The 24024-nt window shown below is 49.2% G+C and overlaps 1 protein-coding gene and 1 long non-coding RNA gene across 27 annotated transcripts in view; one reads left to right on the top strand and one right to left on the bottom strand.

The window, feature by feature from the left end:
* Nucleotides 1–139: 139 nt before the first annotated feature.
* On the bottom strand, nt 140–16670 carry LOC143218978 (uncharacterized). Of its 9 annotated transcripts, none has more exons than XR_013011219.1 (9): nt 11745–11900; nt 11171–11325; nt 9127–11058; nt 8516–9015; nt 5931–8441; nt 5806–5867; nt 4691–4863; nt 3818–3998; nt 140–3742 (listed from the first exon to the last, which is right to left on the bottom strand). It is a non-coding gene; the product is annotated as an uncharacterized LOC143218978 (long non-coding RNA). The 9 variants fall into 9 exon arrangements; XR_013011220.1 differs by having other exon boundaries at nt 5959–8441; XR_013011214.1 differs by having other exon boundaries at nt 4691–5867; nt 9127–9364; nt 9490–11058.
* Nucleotides 15826–24024, top strand: part of Mmd (disintegrin and metalloproteinase domain-containing protein mind-meld) — a 58107-nt gene continuing 49908 nt past the window's right edge. For 7 of the 18 annotated variants that reach the window (XM_076444608.1, XM_076444613.1, XM_076444615.1 and 4 more), the window contains exon 1: nt 15826–16873. In XM_076444608.1, the coding sequence (XP_076300723.1) occupies nt 16789–16873 (85 nt within the window). In that variant the 5' untranslated portion in view covers nt 15826–16788. The remainder of the gene's footprint in view (nt 16874–24024) is intronic. The other 11 variants (XM_076444606.1, XM_076444609.1, XM_076444607.1 and 8 more) reach the window with 5 other exon arrangements.

Raw genomic sequence — 24024 nt, 5'->3', positions numbered from 1 at the left:
CAGCTGCGCAGCGAAGCCCGCTTTTGCTTCCCCCACTCTTCCCACTAAAGCTAACTTAGCTTGCTCCAAGTGGTACGCGTCAGCGTTAGTGGAAAGAGTGGGGGAGCAAAGGCGGGCTTCGCTGTGCAGCTGGGCGAGGGGCGGAAGGGTAAGGGGCCTGGCGAGACAGCGAAGAGGGAGAGAGCGAATCAGAGAGCGGGAAATGTGTAAACGATCGAAATCTGTGTACACTGTTCACAGCGTGTTCTCGATCCTATCGACTCACGACTCGCGACCTGACAACAGTCCCAGAAACGGAAATGGTCAGAGGATTATTTATTTTCCGATTTCTCCGTGACTCGTCCGGCACACCCATTCACGCTAACACTGCCGAGACTATGCGAGTCAATTTGTCGAATCGATATGGGGGGCGGACGAGGAATCACACGTTCATCGATTTTCAGCGAATAAACAATGTTGTACGCTCCTCGGGGGGGAAGGTTCACCCATTTCAGATATTTGTTCGACCGTTCACTCCTCTGTAATTCGATGTATGTATCTGTTTAAGATTACGAATAAAATGCAATTGAAAATGGGTGCAGACTAAAGGGAGGATCTTTCGCGTGTTTTTGAGGAGCGTATGAGGGTGACTTGTTGGTCGATCGTGACTCGATAGGCGTTCCCGTTTCCGGCCCGGCCCCCGCGAGCTCCCGGAGCACGTCGGGGCCAGGGGAGCGAGCGTAAAACGAGTCGAGAGAGTCCTCGGGAAGAGGAGCTCAGCAGGAAAAGAGAGAGAGAGAGAGAAGAGAGCGTGGATGTAGAACGAGAGAGTCTTCCCTCGCGCGCGAGACACGATGGATTCCGTACGAAGATAATATAATATAAATATATAAATATAACTATACATACAAATAAATATAATCACGATTTGCAATCCTACTGTGCACTGTCAAAACGAAACATAATGAGAAAAAATGAAATAGCCTGCGAGTTAAGGGTTTTTTAACATGCATTACGAACGATGTACTGACTTTTTTAATGACGTTTTATCACGTTACGGAGTACTATATAAATATACATATATAAATATATACATACGGAAGAAGTATTATGCAGAAATATATACATATATATATATATATACATATATATATATATATGAAAATGAATATATACTTACACGCATACACACACGTGAACACGACACACCGCAGAAACACGAGCGAATGTTCGACGACAGTATTTGATGAATGATAACGCCAATAAAAGGAAGAATGTACATAATAAAGAACGGTATATAAACAATGCTACGTTCTCGAGACCCTATGACCCACAAATAGAAACGCAATTGAACGAATCGCGGGCGCCTTAAGATCTGCTATGCATCTGCGTGCGCACAGCCAAGCCACGCGTGTTGCCTACATCGGGGGCCGGGGTGGCTCGACGCATGCGCGATGTCGTCACGTCGCGATGCCGAGTCGGTCGATAAAACGATCGAAGAGATTGATATGTCGGTAACTACGTGACGGTCGGCACTGCAGCGAGGCAGCGGAGTGCCTCGAACTCGCCTCGGAATCTCATTTTCAGAGAGGAATCGATCCCGGGAAATCTCGTTGATTGTTTTAAGGATATTCAGAGGTATTTGCCGAATGACGCAAGCCGGTTCTCCCGGCCTCGATCTTCGGCCGCGTTTCGCGAAAATGAATCGTGTCCCGAGAAAACGCCTCCCGTTCCATATCATCAGCTGTTCTTCTTATCTCCGCGCAATTTTCCGGCGGTTTTAATCTGCGGCCGGACGACGAAAAGGAAAGAAATTAAGAACGGAGCAGCGGCGTCCGCCTCGTCGCGAAGAAGTTATTAGCAAAAAGCTCGCGCGAGCACTTGTTCCGCTTCCTCGTTCTCCGCGGCGCGGCGGCGGGAAGCAGAGAATATTTTTATCTGACCGCTTCTCGCCGCTCGTAAAATACAGAAAGCAAAAGGTATAATCTCGCAACAGGCGACGGGACAGGGGCGGGCGGTGTGTATTGATCCACGGTGTTCCATGGCAACGTACTCTCTCTTTCCTCGAGGACATTTGTTTATCGAACCGATACTGCCAATCGTTTTTCAGACCGTCGATCCTCTTCAATTTCTCGAAAATCTGCCGGCTGCGAGAGGGGTGTCGATTCTTTCCCACCCCCGACGAGGGGACGCTCTCATGCTTATTGAACCGATTTTGATCGATCTCGCGAGAATTCGATTTCCTCGGAGTTTCGAGAGGTGAAATTGTATACAGGCTGTTCGACGACTACAGGCGAGAAAAAATTGGGGAGGGGGGGTGGTTGCATGATTCCCTCGCTGGTCATTTGGGGACCCAGCGATGTTCTGAAGATTTACAAATTAATCGTTCGACGACATTGAACCTAACCACTCTATATGGAATTATCGAGCAGGAGTTAATGTCCTTTTACTTTACAATCAGGCTCACATAAGTAATTCACTTGTGATCACGGCAAAATGGTGTCCATATATCCATTGTGTCCATAAATGTTGAATGAAATCCTCACAACTGCCAATATTTGCAAAAATGCGCATACGCAATATGCGTACCGGGTTCGCGCCCCTCTATGACGTACGCAACGTACGCCTCAATGTTGTCCGGGTTGCCGCATTTTAGGCGGATTTTTAATTGCTAATAACTAAAGGACGAAACCGAGAGCGCAATATTTTTATCGTTCATTTCCTTCTTACATTCCCATGGAGAACCACCCCTTAAATTTTCTCCTAATTGTAGTCGAACACCCTGTACAGTAATTTTTGAAATGATTCACTTCGTTGCTTCTCGTAGGTTTTAAGATCCTTCGGAATTTCGGGGAAACCGGGGTTGATTGATTTCTTGATCGATTGACTGGAAATCCTGGATGCCCGTTGGCATCATATATAGCGACCCGGGGGCAGGGCGTGAGGTGAGGTTAGCGAAAAAAATGAGTATTCCCGGTATGCCATTCCCACGGCAACCTCGATTCACCGAAATGTATTTTAATTACGGAATGATTTGCTGGAGTGCGAGCGCAATCCGAGCGAATTCCTTGCCTCTGACGTCACCGATGCGCGCACACACACGTACACACATATACACCAGCATCGATTATTCGATACACCGTGCTTGAGAAAATCCACCCCTCTCTCGACCAACCCCGCACCTATCTCAACAGCAGCTTAATTCTCCGTCGCTAATTTATGACAATTACTGACCGGTTTATCAAACAATTATCTGACCAGATTGTAAACTAGATGAGGGATATTCAGCCGGGGACAAAAACGATCGAGACGGAACGGAAAAGTATCCACGACAGGATCAGACTAGTACACGCACAGTCGAGAGAGATTATGGCCGGGGTGGTTTGCAACTTTGTTACCCTTCGAGCGTTTTCCAACATCCCTCCGGCGAGGCGTGCCCCCATTTTTCTCGTGAAACTGTGAGAATTCCGAACGAGAAATTAGCTGGCGGAACGGCGCGTGTTTCGACGCTAGTTTTAACCATTAACACCAAATCTACCGCGCCTTAAAAGTGACTGGTACATGTTCCCTTATAAGAGTGGCGAGATTGATTTTTAACCGATTTCGAAAAAAAAGGTTTCTCAATTAGATCTGTGTGTGCCATTTTTTTACGTTTTTTTCGCTTTTTTTGTATGTATGTTCACCGATTACGCTGACATGGATGGATCGATCGAAATGAAACCTTTTGCATCTTGTAGAGTACCTGTATGTCCCCGGGGTGGTCCTGTGCAAAAAAATTTGCATCTTTTATTCCTTACGATTTTACTTGCGAAAAATAAATTACTGCATGTATGCTCACCGATTACTCCGAGATGGATGGACCAATCAGGACGAAACATTTTGCATCTTGTAGGGTATGTCTCCCGATTGGTCCCTTGAAAACAAATTTTGCATTTTTCCATTCTTCGCGGTTTTTATTGCAAATAACCAATAAGACCGAATAACCATCCTACGGTGTTCTACAAATTCTGCTCGTTCCACTAAAAAGTGTGAAATAAAAAAATTAGACAAAAAAAATTGAACCCACTTCGAAGAAACGCGCTAAAAAAATGCACTGAAAAGTATGAAATAATTTCCATTTAATTGATGCGAATACACGCGAACTTAAATACAATACAATCTTTTCGGAGGCGGCGCAAAATTGAAAATTTTCCAAATGACAGATGTTGCTGATTATGATTTCATTGGAATATGGTGAACTCGGAAATCAGTAGGTGGGAAGAGAAGATACATTAACATGTGAAAGCATGTAGAAGAATTTAAGGATTTTCGTAATGTCCAGTGTCGAAAATTTTCAATTTTGCGCCGCCTCCGAAAAGATTGTACTGCATTTAAGTTCGTGTGTATTCACATCAATTAAATGGAAATTATTTCATACTTTTCAGTGGATTTTTTTAGTGCGTTTATTCGAAGTCGGTTTAATTTTTTTTATGTAGACTTCGTGCGGCTCTTATGATAAAATAATGTGACGTCAAATCACTGATAAACTCATTGTTTCTTGAATTCTCATATAGACCACTTTTATAATTATGGGCGCAAATAAAGTACATCGTTTCCGGCGCATCGAGTGCACATTATCGAGCAAATGTACTGCTTAATGATTTGTTGAATGACCTAGTGGTGCGAGTCAACGAATGGTCGGCACGGATCGAGGATGGGAAAACAGCCTTACCGGATGGAAAGTTTGATCTCCGTGGCGGTGTCTGTGACGTCGAAATGATCCATTTACGAGGCTGAGAAGCGGCTGTTCTCGGTTTGATCTGTGCCCCGCAGTGGCGTAGGTCAATTAATGATCAGACGTAGCTCGGAGTGAAGCACGACTGGAGCATCACAGAGGCCTCTCGGCTGTGGGATGTATATTTCGTCGGATCGGCGGAAACGGCGTTGAGGAGAGTTCGAAGAGAGAGCGAGAGAGAGAGAGAGCGAGAGAGAGAGGGAGAGGGAGAGAGAGGCGTTTCCGCGTGGCACGGCCTCCCGCTCGTAATTAACAACGTTAGAAGCTCGAGCTGGCAGAAGTTAGTGCCTGTTGTCGGTACGTCTACGGCGGCCGTACCGCGGAAACCGTCTCTCTCTCGAATGCGAAACGCGCAGCACGGGAGCAAGGCTCTGGTAATCGGGAATTGGAACTCGAGCGTAAAATAGCATTTACACGCTCCCCCCCTCCCTTGGAACTCCCTTCGTCGAATCACCCCCGTAGAACGTTAATACGGTTATGACCGCGACGGTAATTATAATGCGGCAGTTTCGAGGGGCCTGCCAACGCGAAAGGCTGAAGGTTCGGTTTGATTGGCACCCTTCGGCCTGACCTACATCGCGGCGGCAAACTTTCTTCCTCCCTTTGACTCTCGGTGGAAACACTCGGAGAGGCGAGAGCGGAGAGAGCGAGAGAGAGAGAGAGAGAGCTCAGCAGCTGGCCCTCTTTTCTTCCGTGAAGAGACGTTTAATTTTAACCTCGTGCCTTTTTGCCGGCCGTTAAACGTTAACGCCCGCCTCCGCGACGGAGGAGCTGGTCCGTTGTCGGTGGCCTCCGGCTGTCCAGTCGGTGTCCAGATATACGGACCTCCATTTCCCCCCCAAAGCTCACTCTCGACCCCGTGAAATTTTCAAATCGATTTATTTATTGGCTGTTGAATAAAAACATCAGGCAGACGACGACACAGCCGGAGCGGCGCGCTGCCCAGAAATTTTATTCATTGCAGCCGCGCGGCAAGGATCCTCTCTCTCTCTTTCTCTCTTGTGTGGTGTCCCTTCGCGATTCCCGATTCTCCAGGTTAACACGCGGGATACCTCCGAGAACTATAAAGAGGGCAGCGGTCACAGCGGGACTGATCATAAGACTGCGGAATTCCCTGCAAAATAAGAAATGTTAGTTCTAATTGCAAACAGGAGTGATACAGGAATTCTCTTCTTACTCTAATGATTTTACGAAGCTGAAGCTACCATTTATATCATCCACTCGTTTTCCACTGATTTGCTCCTGAGCACACCCACGACGAACCCTGCACTTTCCTAATCCCCAGTTGTTATTGTATGAGGAATCCTGATCCGACAGTAGTAAAGGCTTGTTACTGGCCAGACGCGTTCTCTCCGCGCCTCTCGCCGTTGGAACTCGCCACCGGTTGAATGTTCCCTTCCTGCTAGGACGGAACTTTTCCTCCTCTCTCTGTTGCTGTAGTTTTCAAATTTATTCACTTGCTAACTGCTAAACAGGGTCTCGGGAATATTCCGCAACGGTGCCGGTCCTGTTATCGGACGGACAGAACTTTCCTCTTGGCCAAAGAGTTCTTCCTATCCGCGTCCCTGATTTTCGAATCAATCGAGCCGGGAACATGGTTTTTCTACCTCCGCCCGGTAGCAGCAGCGCCAATGAAGTCGGTTATTGTTCGGACATTGTTGTTTTGCGATCAAGAAAAACAACGAAGCTCCAGAGAGAGAGATGAAGAATGATTTTTGTTCGACGCTGTTCCACACGCAAACCGACCGCCATGGCGTCCAACGGAGTTCGCGAAATCCCAGAAACGGTCCTATTAAGCGAGCACCCCACCCTCGTAAACTCGTTCAGCCCTTTAACTAAACTCGCGCGGCGGCGGTGGCTACGTGTTCGGCAAATACGAATTTGCCGTTAGTAAACTATGGATTTCGGTTTCGGTAAACTTCGTCTCAATTTCGAGCGAGTTCGTCGCGGCCGTTTGCCCTCGGCTGGCCGGCTTTAATTGCATCGGCCGGTCGCGCGATTATCTTCCCACCGTGACGACGCGTTTCGTCACCCTGTACCCTAATTCGATCGCGACTCGATACCTCGCTCGATAACGAATTCGGCGATCTATTCGGCCGGGTCGAGTTTCCAAACGTAAATAAATACACATACAGTTAGGAGCAACACTGATCACTCACACTTTAAATCTGAAGAACTTTTTCACGAATGGACCAAACGACTTCAATATCTTTAAACATCTAAAAAGTATGTTGAAAAAATGCATTTGGTCGTTATTGTGAAAAACAATAGTAAAAATTGATTTTTACGATTTTTTAGATGGGCCGATAACGAAAATTTAAAAGATATGTTTGGTCAACTTGTATAAATTATATATGCTCCGAAAATTTCATTGAAATTGTTTAATTGGTTCACGAGTTATAAACGATCGAAAGTATAAAAAGGCCGAAAATCTTGAAAAACTGCAATTTTTACCATTTTTGATCGTTTATAACCCGTAAACCAATTAACCAATTTCAATGCAATTTTCGGAGCGTGTATAATTTATAGAAGTTCAAATTTTCGTTATTGGCCCAGCTAAAGAAGTCGTAAAAATCAATTTTTACTATTGTTTTTCTCAATTCCTACTAAATGCAGTTTTTCAACATATTTTTCAGACGTCACTTATTAAACTAATTATTCTAGCCTTACAGAGAAATTCAAGTCGTTTGGTCCATTCATAAAAAAGTTCTTCTGATTTAAAGTGAGTGTGATCAGTAGTTTTGCTCCTAACTGTATGGTAGCCATTCGATTGCGACAAAGTTGGAGTTGCAATTCTCAAATACGTACTAGCACTAGACAGTCGATCTTCATGCAAAATAAAAATTTTCTATCTGGATTGAAAAATAAGTAAATAACATTAATTTGGCTATTTTTGAGGAAGCTGCAGGATGGTCACACATCTGCGACACTGAATGATTTGGACTCGTGTATTCTCCAGACTTTTAGGAAGATCGTCCTTCGGTACCGATCGCTCGATCTTCCTCGCTGCCACGATGGCAGTCTCTAGTGTTTCGTAGAGAGACCGCTTTATAAATAGCGAGGCAGCTATCGCGGCCGGCGCATCGTTCGAAGAATAAGCGGACCGCGACAATCTAAATACGCGGAGACACACGCGTGAATGACTCTTTCACGAGGTCTTGAATGTGATCCGCGTACCCAGCGCGGCGATCCACAGCCTCGGGCGAGCGTCCCTCTTTCGCGACGTTTCTGCAAATACCGGGCCGGGACGAGCCAGGCGCTGCCCTCTGGCCAGATGTGCTTCTCCGCCCATCGATATCGTTGAAACATTTGCTGCTTCCCAACCTTCGCTGGCTCCGAGAGCCTGCTTCTTCTCGTCGCGCGACCTTCTGCTTCATCCGAAAATAGCTCTGCTACTATTTGTTCGATCCGCGGAATCTTGGCCCGACGCGACGCGACGGACAGAGGACAGCTCGTATTTTACTTCCTTGAACGTTGACGGGGCATCCGTGCTCCGACTCGGCTATCTCGTCTGAGACTGTGTTGACCTGTTCCACTTCGTTCGTCACTTTTCTGCATTCGTACCTGCTGCGCATCGATCACTCGTTACTTGTCCATGACTACGTATTTAGTTATTCGCAAAGCGGAGTCTTCCGACTTCGATTTAAGCAGCCAAACATTCGAAAATTCCTGCGAAATACAAAATTGTCTGCATCAATTGTAAGAAAGCCTCTATCCCCTTCTTCAACAATCTCAGAAAATAATAAATATAAAATTTTCTACCTGAACTCTGCAACAAACTGCAGTGAAGACTAATGACGACATTCTCAAATTTTTTAAATATCTTCACCAGCCCTCTGCTATAATATTTTTTTATAATAAATGCATGAAATTCGCGGTCCACTGATTGCAGGGGCGGTCCGCACAATTTTCTAAATTCTCCCGGCGACGGAGCAGCGTGTCTACCGTTCCGGAGAAACATTTTTCGGTTTCACGCGATGAATTTACGTCTTTTGATCCGGGGCACGAGGAGAGGGGTTGCGCGGGCGAGGGGCCAGGCCGAATGCACGTGTCACGGTGTAATCATATTTTTTCCATTTCCTCGTTCCGCGATGACGTCGAGCGGTTCTCGGCCGATCCTTTCAGAAAGTCACGGGAACCTTCACGGGAGACGTGTTCCGAGTGTCCGAGGCGGCTGTCGATGTTGCGGAGACGGTCCGAAGAAAATTCGAGCGATTTCCGAGGAGGGAAAGTCGGCCGCGGCTGCCGTCACACGCCGGTGACTAATGGAAACCGGAGGAAATAACAAAATCAGATATATCGGGGGCGAACGGCGGGAACGGTTGCCCTGAATTACGGTCCCGCAAGTAACGCGCATCGCCACGTATATTTACCCGAGATTATGTAACTGCCGAGTTACAAGTTATTTCCAGCGAAACGGAACGCGCGATGCGACGTCATTTTCCTCTCGGTGCGCCGCGGTATGTGCGTTCGATAGCCGAGAATTTATCGATACGCGGGCACGATTCTCGTACGGCTACCCCCGAGCCGAAATTCTCCAGCGCGGAAGTTGTCCCAGGTGCGAGGGGTGCAGCTGGCTCCAGAGCCGCGTCGTCTTCGGTGTCTTCTCCCCTGGAACCATACCGATCGGTTGAACAAATTTTTAAGCATCCGCACTGCGTCAGAGAACCGTTGACCGCGAAGATGCAACTAGGCTGCCCGCGGTTTGCATCCGCCCTCGCATCGGCCCTGCATACCATAATTCATAATAACTAACGGACGAGCCTTGACGTCGAACCACAACCACGCCGAGCTTCCTCTTTGATTTACACACGGCTAAGTCGTCTCGCCCAGCTCATTTTTACCTGGCCCGCTAACGACCCACCGAGGTTCCGCCTCTGTGACCCGCTACAGCCACGTAACACTCCGAACTGTCAGTGACCCATGGTTGATCCACCCCCCGATCAATCACCGATCCGTACTAGTTTACCTAACAATAAGGAAATGTTGACTTGTACTACTTTGCCTGGTCGTCAAAAATCACATTGCTATGTCCAAAGATACACGTGCTACTTCGTCTGATAGATCGGCGACCTCTACTACTCCGCTCGAACGAAGCAGATTATGCTTTTATGAGAAAAATGTTAAATAGCTTGAGCCGATTAAAATCATTCTAGGAAGACTGATATTCCCGTTTCACCGGTACTTTGTACAATTTATAGAATTTTTATTTCAGTTTGGCCGAGAATACGTTGACCTGCACTACTTCGGCTGATCGCTCGGTGATCTCCGACCGCCCTGTCTAAACAAACACGGACTCGTGCTACTTCGCCGGACCGATTACCAATCCATACTATTATTTTCGACTGCATTGCTCCCCTTTTGTCCGAGCAATTGCTGACCAACGCTCCTCTTCCAGGCGACTCGTGCCATCGGGGAACGGCCGAAGAGAATCGCTGTTGTTCGGGAATGATTGCCGCGGACGAGACAACTGCGCCAGCACGTCAAGCATCCTGAATTCATAATCGAGTATAGTGGAGAAGACTTTTGTCGGTCGTGTTCATAGATTTTCTGGATCTCGCGGAGGGTCCCCGGTAACTGGACGGCAGACGATGCGATGCGACGCGACGGTACACGAAGCAGAACGCCGACGGGTCTTAATAATTTACGAGGGAACTCACGGGGCGATCTGATAATCCGGCGTCAGTCATTTTCAGAAAACTTAGCCTGGAAGCCTCGCCCCCTTCTTCTTCCACGTCCAGGAGAGCCCCGGAGAAAGCGGGCTCGGTCGGCCCGCTCTACACAGAGGGAGAGAGAGATGAAGAAGCAAGCGGCTTGCGACGGACGGCGTCGGCGTCGGCGTCGACGTCGACGTCGGCGGCGCCCAGTTATCTCGGTGAATCGCGCACGTAGACCAGTTTCAAGTAAATTGATTGCAGCCTAAGATTTCGCCGGGGCGAAACGAGCCCATTATCGTCCGCGGGAAAGTGGCTGGATAAGGCTGAACGAGCTTTCCTGCCCTTTCCGCTTCGGCGTGTCGTGGCTGACGCGCGCGTACCCGCCAACCCAAACCAAGCCAAACCAAGCCGTGCATCCTCTATCTCTCTCTCTCTCTCTCGACCCGGCGAACCGTAAATATTTATTACGTGTCACACCGGGCCGATCCGGGCCTCAATAATTCCATCGAATGCGAGCGGCTGACACGCGGCTAAACTGCCGATAATTGAGACGGAATAGAAACGTGTTTCCAACTACGAATCTCCGCGTTCTCGCTGATCCTGCTCTGCGTCAGGAACAATCATCGTACTAGCTGCCGCACCGTGGTCCTGAAATTTTTAAATTATTTTATTACATCTGCGATGAAATACAGAACTGTGAAAATGTCTAAAGAATTTAAGCTCATAAGAATGATGAAAAAAAGAGAAATAAATGTCTTACAATTAATGCAGACAAGTTTTAGCATTTTCGACAGTGATGTACACCTGCGAAAATTGATCCTTCAGCGAATGAACAGCTAATTCCTCTTCTCGTCCTGCTCTGTGACACACCAGGGTCAGGAACAATCATCGTCCTAGCTGCCGCACAGTGTGGTCCTGCAATTTTTAAATTATTTTATTACATCTGCGATGAAATACAGAACTGTGATAAATGTTTAAAGAATTTAAGACAGCGGTTTCCAACCTTTATGCTACTAGGCCTCCCTAAAAAAAATTAGTTTTCCGCGCCTCCATATTTATACCCTAATTTGTACTGTTACGTTACGATATGAAGTTTATTTAGTTGTAGATATTATGGTATGAACATTAATTTTTTATTAAAAATCTTGGCGTCTCCCCTAGCAATAGTTCTTCGCCTCCTCTGGGGGCCGCGCCTCCCAGGTTAGATACCGCTGATTTAAGCTCATAAGAATTATTAAAAAGAAGAAATAAATGTCTCACAATCAATACAATTTTCAATTCTGTATAAAATTTCTAATCGTTAGTTTGAACATTTTCGACAGTGATGTACCTACATATGCGAAAATTGATTCTTCAGCTAATTCCTCGATCCGGGGCACTGTGTGCGACGTCCCGTTCTACCCTAATTCTACTTGGCTGACCAGGCGCTGACTCGCTCCGCCGCGAGAGACACGTCCGAGAGATAAAAAAGATCAGGATTCTCCGTTGTTCCGGGGTCGCGCTCGGAGGTCCTCGGCCGTTGCGGACGATGCGCGATCAAGATCTTGATCCTTTACACTGGCCCAGTGTCCCAGCGGCGCGGCACGGCGCGCGGACGAAAACTTTGTGTAGGAATCTTCGCGGCACTTCGTCATCCGTTCCGCGCCATTTCCTTTATTTGTTCTCTCGCGCGCTGCAGGCCGCAGCGTCGCAACGAAATCCGCCGGCAACTTTCGACGATTAACTTTTTTCAGGCGAATAAACAGAGAGAAGGACGGGCTCTGGCCCGCGTATCGATGGCTCCGGCTCGCAAAATAAACTGCGCGTTATTAGGCCAGCTGTGCCAAACACGACGCGCCGGACTTAACGCTCCGTCGCGTGCCTTCTTTCGCGGAACTTTCCTCGAATGTCGCCAGCTCCTCGCTTCCGGTTGCGACAATAAAACCGGTCGACAGGATGACGAACAGCATCGCCGTGCTCCCGGTGCAAACACCTCCATTCCACATTCGCATTCGCCCTTTGAACTCGTCGCTTTGGGTACCCTGCGAATTATTAACGCGTCCCCTCGCCCCACCATTTTCGCTGGCGGGCTTTATGCGTTTATAACAAAACTGAACAGCTGCAACTCAAAACAACAGTAAAGAATCCAAGAGCATGCTACAACGATTGCAGAAAGATAAAAATTTATTCTGCATGAAGAGGCGCAGTCTGATAATAATTATTCATATATGTGGTCGTTTATGCGAATGAAATAAAACGCACAAAAGTCACGCGACGAGAACTCATTAACTCTGTAGAGAAATCGTAGATCATAGATAAATCATAGATAATTAAATCGGCACATGCGACGTTCTCGGCCACGTATCGATCGCCGATCTAACTTCGATCCAGCGAGACAGTGGACCCTTCGTTAAGAAATGTAACACGAACTGTGTCGTACTCAAGTGGCGTCGACGAGGATCGAGACGTGTAGATCAGCGGATAACAAGCCTGGAAATCCCGAGGCGGAATTGACCGCGTCGCGCGTCGATCGGACGGTTTTCGCTCGGCGATTGACGCTGATTTACACGCTGACCTCGATTCGCCGGGAACGCGAGCCCGGCACACACGCCTATCAGATTTTCCGGAGCCTGAATTTTCAACTTAGCCCAGTTTCAGGGGCCACGTCGCGAGCTCGCCGCATCGGCCTGGCGTGTGACGTTGACGGCAAAAAATAAACGTTTCAAACAGTGGCCTCGCGGCGTGGCGAGTTACGCAACATTCTGACGGAACGATGTTCAAAGAGCAATTCCCCGAAAACACTTGGTTGTTCGCCGGGGTCGTCCGTCGATAAATTCAAGAGCGCGGAGCTAATTACGGCCACGCACTCTTCTCGCCGAGTTCGACTATCGGGCCGAGCGCGGGCACACCTAATCCCTTGAGTTTTGAACTACGAGAATTACGAGGTTTAGTATTATTGCTAGGACCTCCGTCTAACTTTTGAGACTGTTGAGCTGGCACTCAAAGTGTTAGTTGTCCCCGGTTCTGTTCGACGTCGTCGCTAGCGCGTCGACAAATTCGCAGATCTTATCGTTCCGGGAATGGTTCAGCCGAATGTGTTACAAAGTATAGCGACGGTTCGCGGGAAACCGATAAATCGTAAGGAAGGACAGCGGAGTTTCGCAACGGCGATCACGCGGCGGCCGGATAAATTTAGAGGCGAGATGTCACGCGCCGAGGTAGCTAAGGAGCTGCGAAATTTCGTTAGCCGGAGCCGGGCTGAATAGCCTCTCGATCTTGTATGCCGGCCGTGTGTGCGCGCGCCTAAAAAGCATGAATAAGCCGCTCCCTTCATCCCCCAGAGGAGGAACACGGTACTTTCTTGCGGCGATCTTTTGTCCGTCGAGAGCTCGTTTTTCCCTTCTTTTTTGCGATCGACGTATTACTACCCTCGTCCCCGCATGCTCCCTCTTGCCGTCCTCTACTCTATCTCGCTCTTTCTGCACCGTCCGATCGCGTATATCTGCGTCTCTCTGCCTTCCAGAAGTCGAGTCACCGTTGGGACAACTGCGAAACCGATGCATCTTCTCGGACGAGTGAATTGGAGTCTGCTGCCTGCTTACGATCCGCTGGGATAAGTAGAGGCAGACGTCTGCGTAGCCGGACAAGTGGCGGGAGATCTCCAGCTGCGAAAACAGAATTGTCTCAGCATCAAAACGGTCGAAGTAAGTGTCCTACAATTAGTTCCACTCTTTTAATGATTCTACCGTTTGAAATTGCAGCAATCTTTCAGAAATGTGCAACATCAGTACGTACATTTGATCAGGGAAGTAGTATAAGCCGACGTGTGGTCAGACAAACGGTACAAGTTCCGTATCCGACGATCGACAATTGATCAGCGAAGAATCTACGTTTAGTCGGACGACTGTCACGGTGTTTGATAGAACAAGTGGAGGAGGTCTACGACTAATCGGACGACAGAGGGTCCGGTGGTCGACCGGATAAGTCCGGCGTCGAGATCGGTGTCCGACAGGGACAAACAGACCCGTTACAATCAAAACAGCATCAATCGACGGGCGGATCACTGTCAAACAAGTGGCATAAAACCGAAATACCATAGAAGCATCCTCGACACGGGAGAAGAGTACGGCACACGGACGCGGACACGTGCCACGAGGGCCGTGTGCGCGATCCATCGGTATCAAACCGAGGGTGACATTAATCTATCCGAGGGCTATCTATCACCGATATTGTCGAGGCTCGGGGCTCGGGGGCCCCGGCTGGAATCTTAAAAAATCCTCCCCCGGAGCATCCGGAACTGCTAAAGACGCCACTCTTATTATTATTATTATTATTCTCACGTGGAGGGTGCCTCGAGTCGGTCCAGCGTAACGCTGCTATCGGGAGCGAGACGGAAACAAAAAGACAGAGTGGGTGGAAGGGAGAGAGAGAGAGAGAGAAAGAGAGAGAAAGAGAAAGAGAGAGGAACACAGAGGCCGGGAGCTACAGCTCGCCGGGGTTAGAGTAGGAGAATCGTCAGCGGGTGCGAGGGAGAGCGAGATCGAGGGGCAACGTCCGGGCGACGAGGTCCAGCGGAGGTAACCAGGGATGCAGGGATGCAGGGATGCAGGTGAGGCGGCCAGTGTCCCATCTTTCGGGCAGGCGGTGGTTCGTGATCGTGTGGCATGGCGTCGCCCGGTGGAAAATGGTGCACCGGCTGCCAGAGAACACCGGGCAACACCAGCAGCACCAGCTACCCCGCTCTCGAGAAAGAGACCATGAAGGAGGTGTAGAAGGTTAGAGGAGGAGGAGGATGAACGACGAGCGGAAGAGTAGGGGAGAGGCTGTTCGGAGAGAGAACCGGGGAAAACGTAGCGAGGAGAAGAGAGGAGCGAGAAGCAGAGGCACACGGTTGGCGCTCTCTCCGGCTAGGGGATTTCGCATCTCTGTATCGGCGCCTGATCCGTGGCGAAGAAGGAGCCACGGTGGCCGCCGTCACCGCCACCGCCGCGCGTTATTGATTTGACAGGAATGACGGGAAATGGCGCAGGAATCGATAAGAGGTGGTACCAAGCCGCCGCGCCGCGCCGCCGGTAGCATTGCTGCTCGCTGGTGGTGGTGGTGGGTTGCTGCGCGGGTGTGCTGTGCTCTAGAACCCTGCGGGGGTGGAACAGAGAAGGAGAAAGAGAGAGAGAGGGACGCACAGAGAGAAAGAGGGAGAGAGAGGGGGTCACAGCGAGAGGAGAAACGGTCCGAGCAAGGAGGGGTTGGATTTCCAAGCTTCTCTTCTACCTTTCTCCTTTTCTCTCTCTCTCTCTCGCGCGCGCGCTTTCCCTCGGAGGGTTGGTAGCCTGTGCCCGAGGTGGAAAGAGAAAGAGAGAAACCGAGGGTGGACCAGAGGGGTTGGAACACCGAACACAGTGTGAGAGAGAGGTAGGGGGCAGAGCGGAGAATATTTTCATACTCCAGACTCCCGGCGTAGGTAGAAGATGGCAGCCGAGGCGTGATTCGAGGCCGGGATCTTCACTCTCTCTCCGGACGCGCGCGCGCGAGCAGGGGGTCGATCCTTCGACGTACGGACCAGAGATCGCGGGAGTAGTGCGCTAGCGTGGTGCATTATCGCGTGTCGTCCAGTGCAACCAGGGACCCGGATAGCCGCGATGTTCTAGGAGGACACCGTGTTCGCTCCTCTAGTAATATCGTCGCGTCGGGTGACCGGTTCGTTCGTTCTCCACTCGCCGCACCGTTCTCAGTCCTCCTCTTTCTACAATCAGCCTCTGTGTCCTCTCTTCTGACTCGTCGCCTGGCCTCTCGATCAAGTCGCATCGGAGGCCTGTCCTCTCTTCCGCTTCGCTCTCTCTCTCTCTCGCGCTTCTCTTCTTTTCTCTTCTGGCGTTTCGCCCTTTCACACGCGCATCAACCCTCTGTGTTCCTCTCATCGGTTTCTCTGATACATTTTCTCTCTCTTTCCTTCGCCCTCTGTCTTTCTCCGTTCGCTCTCTAGCATCCCCTCGTTGCCCTCTCTCCGCGATCCTCTCTCTTCTCTTCTATTTATCTTCCCGCGAGACGGCACTGTGTCTTCTCCTCAATCTCTCCCTCTCTTCCCTCGTTCCGGCTGCGCCTCTCGCACTCTCTCTCTCTCTTCTCTCTCTTTCTCTCTCTATCTTTCATTCTTTCTGCTTTCTATCTCCATCTCCCTCTGTCTGTCTGTCCGTCTGTCTATCTATCTATCGCTGTGCTCTCCTCTCCCACGACCGAACCCGCGCGTAACCCAGTCACAGTTCAGTCGTGTACTCATGATCCGACCGGCGACCAGGTAGTACCGCTGAATTATGCGCGACATGAGCACCAACGCCATCGTAGTAGTGTTTCACGAGCGTCACGTAAAATGGAATTAAACAATGTTGTTAAGACGTAAACATGTTTTGGCTACACTGTGGACTCTTTGTTCTCGTGATTGCCGTACCTGGATTTATTAACACCGCCGACAGCACGTCCAAGCGAGGTAACGCCTGCCTGCCTGTGTCTACCTTGCCTGCCTGTCTGTCTACCATTGCCTGACCCGAGAACTATACTTGCATGTGTCTATCTGTCTGCCGTCTGTTCGCCTCCGACGCCCGTAATTTACCTGTCCGTCTGTTTGCCCATCCGAGAGACGATCGCCCTTGTGTCCCCCCCTGCCACGCAGTACCTGTGCAACGAGAATCGATCACCCGTCAACAATTTTCTCGATCCTTCCTCCTCTCCCCTCTCCCCCTTGTGCTCCCATAATCGTCAAATTCCCCGGTTCTCCAACTCCCCGTCCCGCACATGCTGATAAACCCCTAGCGAAGGGAGACCTCGAGATGTTCGTTCGCGGAACAACGCGATTCCCACGGTTTTCCCAGGCTGGAGAGCGAGCTGCAGGCATGCTCGATCATAGGCGTGCCGGGGGATGTTGTCGTCCGGAAACACGGCCAGCTTAGGGTACAAGCTCTCGCCTCTTAGGCCCCTTCTTCCTGATTTAGCATTCGCCGTCACGCGATCCCGTAATTCCGTGCATTGCTCGCGTCGCAGGCCCGTTCCAGCCGCCTCCCTCGCTATAGCTCGTCTCCTATCGTCCGCTACCCCTCTCTCCTTCTCTCTCTCTCTCTCTCTCTCTGCTCGCGGTCGTTAATCGTCGTTCGCAGGCTGGCATGGCGTGTTCCGGTTACACACGATTGCCTGTTGCGGACCCCGCAAGCCAAGAATTTTCCCTCGATTGTTATCCTTCCCCTCGAGATTGAAACGTTTCCACCTAACCTAGCTCCTGCCTCTCCTCCACCATCCACCCCTTCTCTCTCCCCCTCACTCGTCTCTCTATCTATCTTCCTCTCCCTCTCTCTCTCTCTTTCTCTCTTTATGTTGCAACCGCTGTTCGATCGCCAAACTGTGATTCCAATTCCTTTCGTCATAGGTGCATTCGTCTTGCTGTCCCCGCGACTGTTTATTTTCGGCATAAGGCATTACCGGATTTGCTTGTAGAAAGCGTTTCCTCTGGGATCCGCGGGCGGAATGCTTCGGTCCGCCCGCGGATACACGGCGGATCCCGGATCGGACTTGAACGGACACGCGAGAGCCGCTGTTTTCGCCGCGGAACAGATATTATTGGCCGGCGTACCGCGCGCGCTATCGATCCCCGCGTATCCCCGTCGATGATGCATGCTCGCCTCCGCCTCACCTCCGCAACGCTCCGTTCCAGCTCGCTCCGAGCGAGAACGCACGCACGCAAACCGTCCGCGTCCCCGGTAAATAAACGACGACGATGATTTCGATCGTTCACCGCCTCGCGCCGGCTTTTCCGTTCATCGTACGTACAGACACACACACACACACGATTCGCGTGCCGGGCGCGGGGAGCCCGACCGCGAACGGAACTGCTGGCGAGCCTCGTTAGCGGTCCAACTCGATTTCGAATCGTTTCGTGTTCGCTCACGATCGACAGAGAACGAGAGAAGGAAAGAACCTTCGCCTGTTGAAACAGCTACTAAACAGGAGAATGTTGACAAATATTGAAATCGTCAATTCAGTCCCAATTCCCTTGTATGCTCCGTTACTTGTCCGCACGTTGCACGCTGCTATTCATTTCTGAGCACCTGAAATGAAAAACTGTTTTATAGTGTGTCCGATTTATTGCGGCTTGAAGTGTAGTATTGTGAGCTACCATCGCGAGGCATCGAACGAAAGTTGCTCCTCCGAACAAGACCATGCTGGTACCTTGATCACTGTTGGCTTGTCCAAGCATTTTGCTAGGACGACAAATAGGACCTCGTTCTCCGTTCCCGGGGGGTGGTCTATCGTCGAGGCACTACCGTATTAACGGGCCATCAATAATTGCCAATTAAGGCTCTTTTATGTACAATTAAGCGCTATTATGTAGAATCGCGTGTAATTAAGTTTCCGTCGGTGCGCGAGCGAGCGTGCGCGACCATCGCGTCGCAAACACGCCACGCCGCGATCTATACATTCGCGCGGACTGAATCGAGATTCGATTGATTAATCGTCCTGATTAATTGCTTGGCTCCTCGGCCCTCCAACCCATCCCAGCCGTTCGCACGCTCTACCTGTCGACCGTCGCAGAGGTATCTACGCCGAAATTCGGAAATTATGTTGCCCCGGCTAATCGAGTCCGCAAAAATACGGGTCCTCAGAAGGAAATGGACCACCGGATCGTCCAGGAAATAGGAAAGACCCCGCAGCCGCCTATGCGAATCCTTGCATCCTGCCTGAAACGCGACGAACGTCGTCAATATTATCCACAGAAATAGAGATACTTTACGGCTACAATGCTGTAATCATCATAAATCACTGCTGCTTCACTTTCCACCCCATTGAAGCACGCGTTACCATCGGCCGATAAACGTTACGCAGAATAAACATTTTGTTTGAAACAGTGCAATATTATTCTTGGATTCTTTTATTTAACGTTCTCACCGTTTCCTATCGCGTTTGTTCATTTTAAAAAGCAACAGGGCAGTCTGAATTGCTGAGAAATTAGAGCACAGAGGAGATAGACATCTTTTCTCTGAATTGCCACTTTCTTAATCCTCGCACGTACCTCAGGGTGGAAATCCACCCCTGTTCCGTTTCTAATCTTCGTTTGCTGTCTGCTTGCGTCGCAGGATGTGTTTCTGCGAATCGTGGACCTACGAATAATATAAATGATTGATGCGAAGTGTGATGTAAAAGCGGGTGAAATATTATCCCAGAATCTTTCGCGCAACTCTCCGAGGAGCGTACTAGAGTTAATAAATTACTGTCAGAACGATAATAATGACGAATGTATTTCCTTTTCTTCGAGATGATTATCGTCGTTGCAGTGCGTTATGGGAATGAACTTTACCTCGGAAGAAAGATTGCTCCTCCACCCTGGACGAGTTATAGATTTTCACTTCCATTCGACGCTGTTGCTATTGTTTCTGCCGGTTTCGGCTCTCTCTCTCTCTCTCTTCCATTTATTCCGTTTATTCCGCGGACATGCTATGTACCAGGGCTCGCTAAAGACATAGCAAGCTTTTTTCCAAGGAATACTGTCACCGGTGTTCGATCGCAGTTACCTGGGAGCAGTGGTTTTATCGGTTAATGCCCATCGACACGCGGCCGCGTTCCTCGCGACAGTTCTCACGTGTGCTTGCACCACCGAACCAGCTTGATATATACAGCCTGAGTCAGCTAAGTGTGCCACCGAAACTGTTTAGTATACGAAAAAAAAAAATGGTTGAAACGAAAGTTCTACGGTCTGGAGAGTATCGAGAAACACTCGAAACCGTATCATTTGCACTTATCGATCGAATACGCAGACGCATTAATGGAGAACATTTCGGGCATTACTTGCATTCAAAGTCATTCATAGAGAACATCTCGGCAACTATTTTTCACCGCATATATCCTTATAGTTTCTTATTCGGGATTCAATTCTCTCTTCAACCACAAGATCGAAACTTACTTACTTATAAGGAGAAACGAAACAGTAAAAAAAGCAATTGTTACGTTGTATGCTACTTTTAAAAATAGGCAACTTCCGTTTCAACCGTTTTGTCAGATACCAAATATAGTTGACGTGTAATTTAGCTGGCATACTCAGCTGAATCACCCTCTGTACACGTAGTGTATCGTCGGCAATAAAACCAGACCGACGCCGCGAGATTACACAAATTACCGAAAGGTACTGCCTATCGTTAGAACTTTGCAAATGGCGGGTCTCGCGAGCAACGACACGGCCGTCAGACTGACATTAACACGCTTTGCAGACATTCGAGAACGCTCGAAATATTTTCCTTAACCCTTCGGTGACGAGTCGCAAGTTACAATAATCTTTTGGTGATGCAGACTTTTTCATATTCGCCCTAGCTACCTTTAAATTCTAGAAAACGAACAATAATATGTGGGAATACATCGCATCTGATAATCTTCTGCAATGAACTTTGATATATTCCTCAGAGTCAGTTAAAGAACTAGATCCCCTGTGGAACATCCATCGACAAAAAGAGACAATTATCCCTCAAAAGAGAACGCATTCCTATCGGCAGCCTTTGATCGTTAACAATTTGAAAACAACGTCGCTACAACGCTGTGTTCGACGAGAGCACAGTAGAGTCGAAAATGCGAAATACAGTTCTCCCGTCGGGCGCTTCGTTTCCGAGAGAATTTCGCAAATTCTGTGCGAATTCAGTGGAAAAGGCGGACGATGGTCAGACATCCATATCGAGCTGCACGCGTGATCGGCTCGCGTCGTTAAAGCGGGCTTTCATCGACGAGTGATCGTGTTATCTTTCCTTTTTTCCTCTCATCTACGTATTTTTCACTTGTACTATCGTTTACAGTGTTCGCGCTCGTTCGTTGTCCGGTTCAACGTCCTCTGTCGCGCTAATCACTTTTATCTTTACCCGAGGCTCTTTCCTTACAGTTCTATAAATCACGTTTTTCTAAAACAGAGGTTACAGAGATTATGTCACAGTCTAAACGATCATTTCAAGGCACAAATTGATAAGCTAGAACTCACGCCAGAATTTCCACGTTCAACAACCATTTTCTCGGTACAGAAAGGACACAGGTGGTAAAGTTACAGCTGTTTGCCCGATTGGTCGACAAATTCATCAGTCTATTCCTGGTTCCCGCAGCTTCCAGCGTTAGCAAACATTCGGAATCAGCGGTAGCGCTTAGGGGATACACGCGGCAGACGTTGAACCGTGAATAACAGAAAGATAAACGATTCCTGGAAGCCGGACCCAGATCGGGCGGACCCGTTAAGGCTCCCCGTAATCTCTGAGAATCGTTCGCCGTTGTGAATAGCCGAGAAAAAAAGGGAAAGGGGATGGAAAATAAACGGGAACGAGGGTTGAGGGGGTGTTGGAAGACGAAAGGCGGGACGTTACAGGGTCGGGGGGAGGGAGGGGGGGGGCGAGAGGAGATCGAAATCCCCGGGGACACGCCGTTTGAAATTCGGTCGTTTAAGGGTTGAAGGATCCGTGCCACTCCCGTGCCCTCCGCCCCTTGCCCCGGGCCACCCTCTCCGGTTGCCACCCTCGTTGCCACCCTGGAGCCACCCCCGCGTCGCCCAGGGCGCCATATTCGTCACACGTTTACGGCAGAGCGGAGGAATGACGTCATCGAAGAACGAGATGGGTCACGAGTGCACTGACACGCATACCTACGTGCCGCGAGACCCGATTTCATCGTATCAACGGAAACGCGAATCGAAATCGATCGAGTGCCGGCCGGAGAGGGCTGCGGCCGGGGGTGGCACAGCACCACCGCCGGTGGTGGCGGGGATGTAAAAGAAACAGCCCGCGTGTCCCCGCCTCTCTATCGTTATAATTAAATTGAAATTGCGTGACGGCCGGAACACGCCCGTAGGAATCGCCTCTCCTCGATATTAATATTTTAATCATCGGCCGCTATTACGCCGCTGAGAGTCCGAGATACTCCGCATCGAGAGAACCGTTTGTAAGCACAGTGGACCAGAAAGAATGTTTTATGGACATACTATACGATTGACATAAAAAGCTGGCCGATAGGTACACGCCTTCGAGAGACTTGAACTTAATTATTTGTTATTTAAGAAATGAGATCTCCGATATTATAAGACTGTCTCCTTTTCAGTCTCGATCGAGTATTAGCGTATGATAGGACCTAATTTAAACCTATTTCTTGACATGAACATTTTTGAATTGATCATTGATATTTCATGGAAACGGCCCACTGTGCGACGGGACCTCTGATATTTCGTAGGGACTGCATCGTGTTTCGCTGCCAAAAAGGTGACGAGAGGGTGGCTCTGCTAGATTGCGGATCCTCTTGCGAATTCCTCTTTTCATAGATGGCTCCGTCTAGAAAGGAAAATGATCATAAATGCATTGAAATCGATATTGCTGTTGATGGACCCATTACAGAACCGTTAGCCGTGAACTTTCGATAATTAGGAGATAGTCACTATGAGACAGTTAAACGTGAACAGAGCGGAACGAAGCCCATCCGAATAAATTGATTAATCTGTTCGTTTCTCACCCGCGACGCGACCTTGCTAATCTGCTGGAACTTTCTCCTACATTCGGCCGGCCAAATTAACAGCTCTAATTAATACTCCGCCACCCTTCTCGCGCGAGGAGCAAAAAATGAAGGGGAAGAGAGTAGTTTGTGAAAAGTTCGTTCCGCAGATTCGTATCGGGCTGCTCGGAAAGTCTACAGAATCCACTCGGTCGGTTATCGGAACAGAAAATACGTGTCGGTGTCACCGTCAATGAATGGCGGTGCTCCGTTTCCGCGAACGTTTCCCCATAACGCGCTACGGAGGAATAAAAGAACGTGAGTTCTTAGGGAGGGATGGAACACGAGTGTGTGTGTGTGTGTGTATGTGTTTGTTTGTGCGCGTATAACGGGGTCAATTCATGGGAAGCCGGGGGATATCTAGTCCATCATCGTCGTCGACCCCGAAGAATCGCGCGATTCGTATCGTCGCGTCGCGGGGAAAAACACCGGGATCGCGAGCGATCACGATAACGATCCGAGGGGAAAAGGGACGCGCACGGTGCCTGAACATGCTAGACGGGCGAAACTTGAAATTCTTATCGTAAAATGCCTAAATCCTTATTCAAACATTCCTCCGGTTGATAGAAAAATAATTTTAAAAAACCACTTGAATGTCAAGTCAAAGAATACATTGAATGAATTAAAAAATACTGCCGTGTCGTTTCCAATTTGGAAACAGGTGTCAGCTCTTATGTCTTGCAATGGACATAGAGAAATCTCACTTTCCATAAAAAGTGGCCTCCGCCACGCCCCCATTTCCCTTCGATTTTGAATCGTCCTGTACGTCTTAGAAACGGCTCTGAAGTGGAAGGGACGTTAAAGGGCGAGCCTTTTGTCCCGGTTTCGTTCGTGCAGCACGCCGCACCGTGAATTGCACGTATTAGGTAAGTGTGGCGCGTTGCACAACCGCTCCCTGGTTGCGTTCCTCGCAAGATTGCCGACCTCTCTCTCTCTCTACCCCTCTGTTCCTTTCAGTTCTCTTCTACCCTTAGCAACCTCCCTTCAACCCCTCCTGAGGAAGGTTGGACGGCAAGGACGTCACCGGCCGGGGGGAAGGGTTCGTTCGGTGTCCACTTGAAATTACACCAGCCGTTCTCCTATTCTCGTCAC

Source organism: Lasioglossum baleicum, chromosome 20, assembly GCF_051020765.1.
Source record: "Lasioglossum baleicum chromosome 20, iyLasBale1, whole genome shotgun sequence".
Lineage (NCBI taxonomy): Eukaryota > Metazoa > Arthropoda > Insecta > Hymenoptera > Halictidae > Lasioglossum > Lasioglossum baleicum.
Note: the sequence above shows the minus strand (reverse complement) of the source record. Positions and strands in the feature narration are given on the sequence as shown.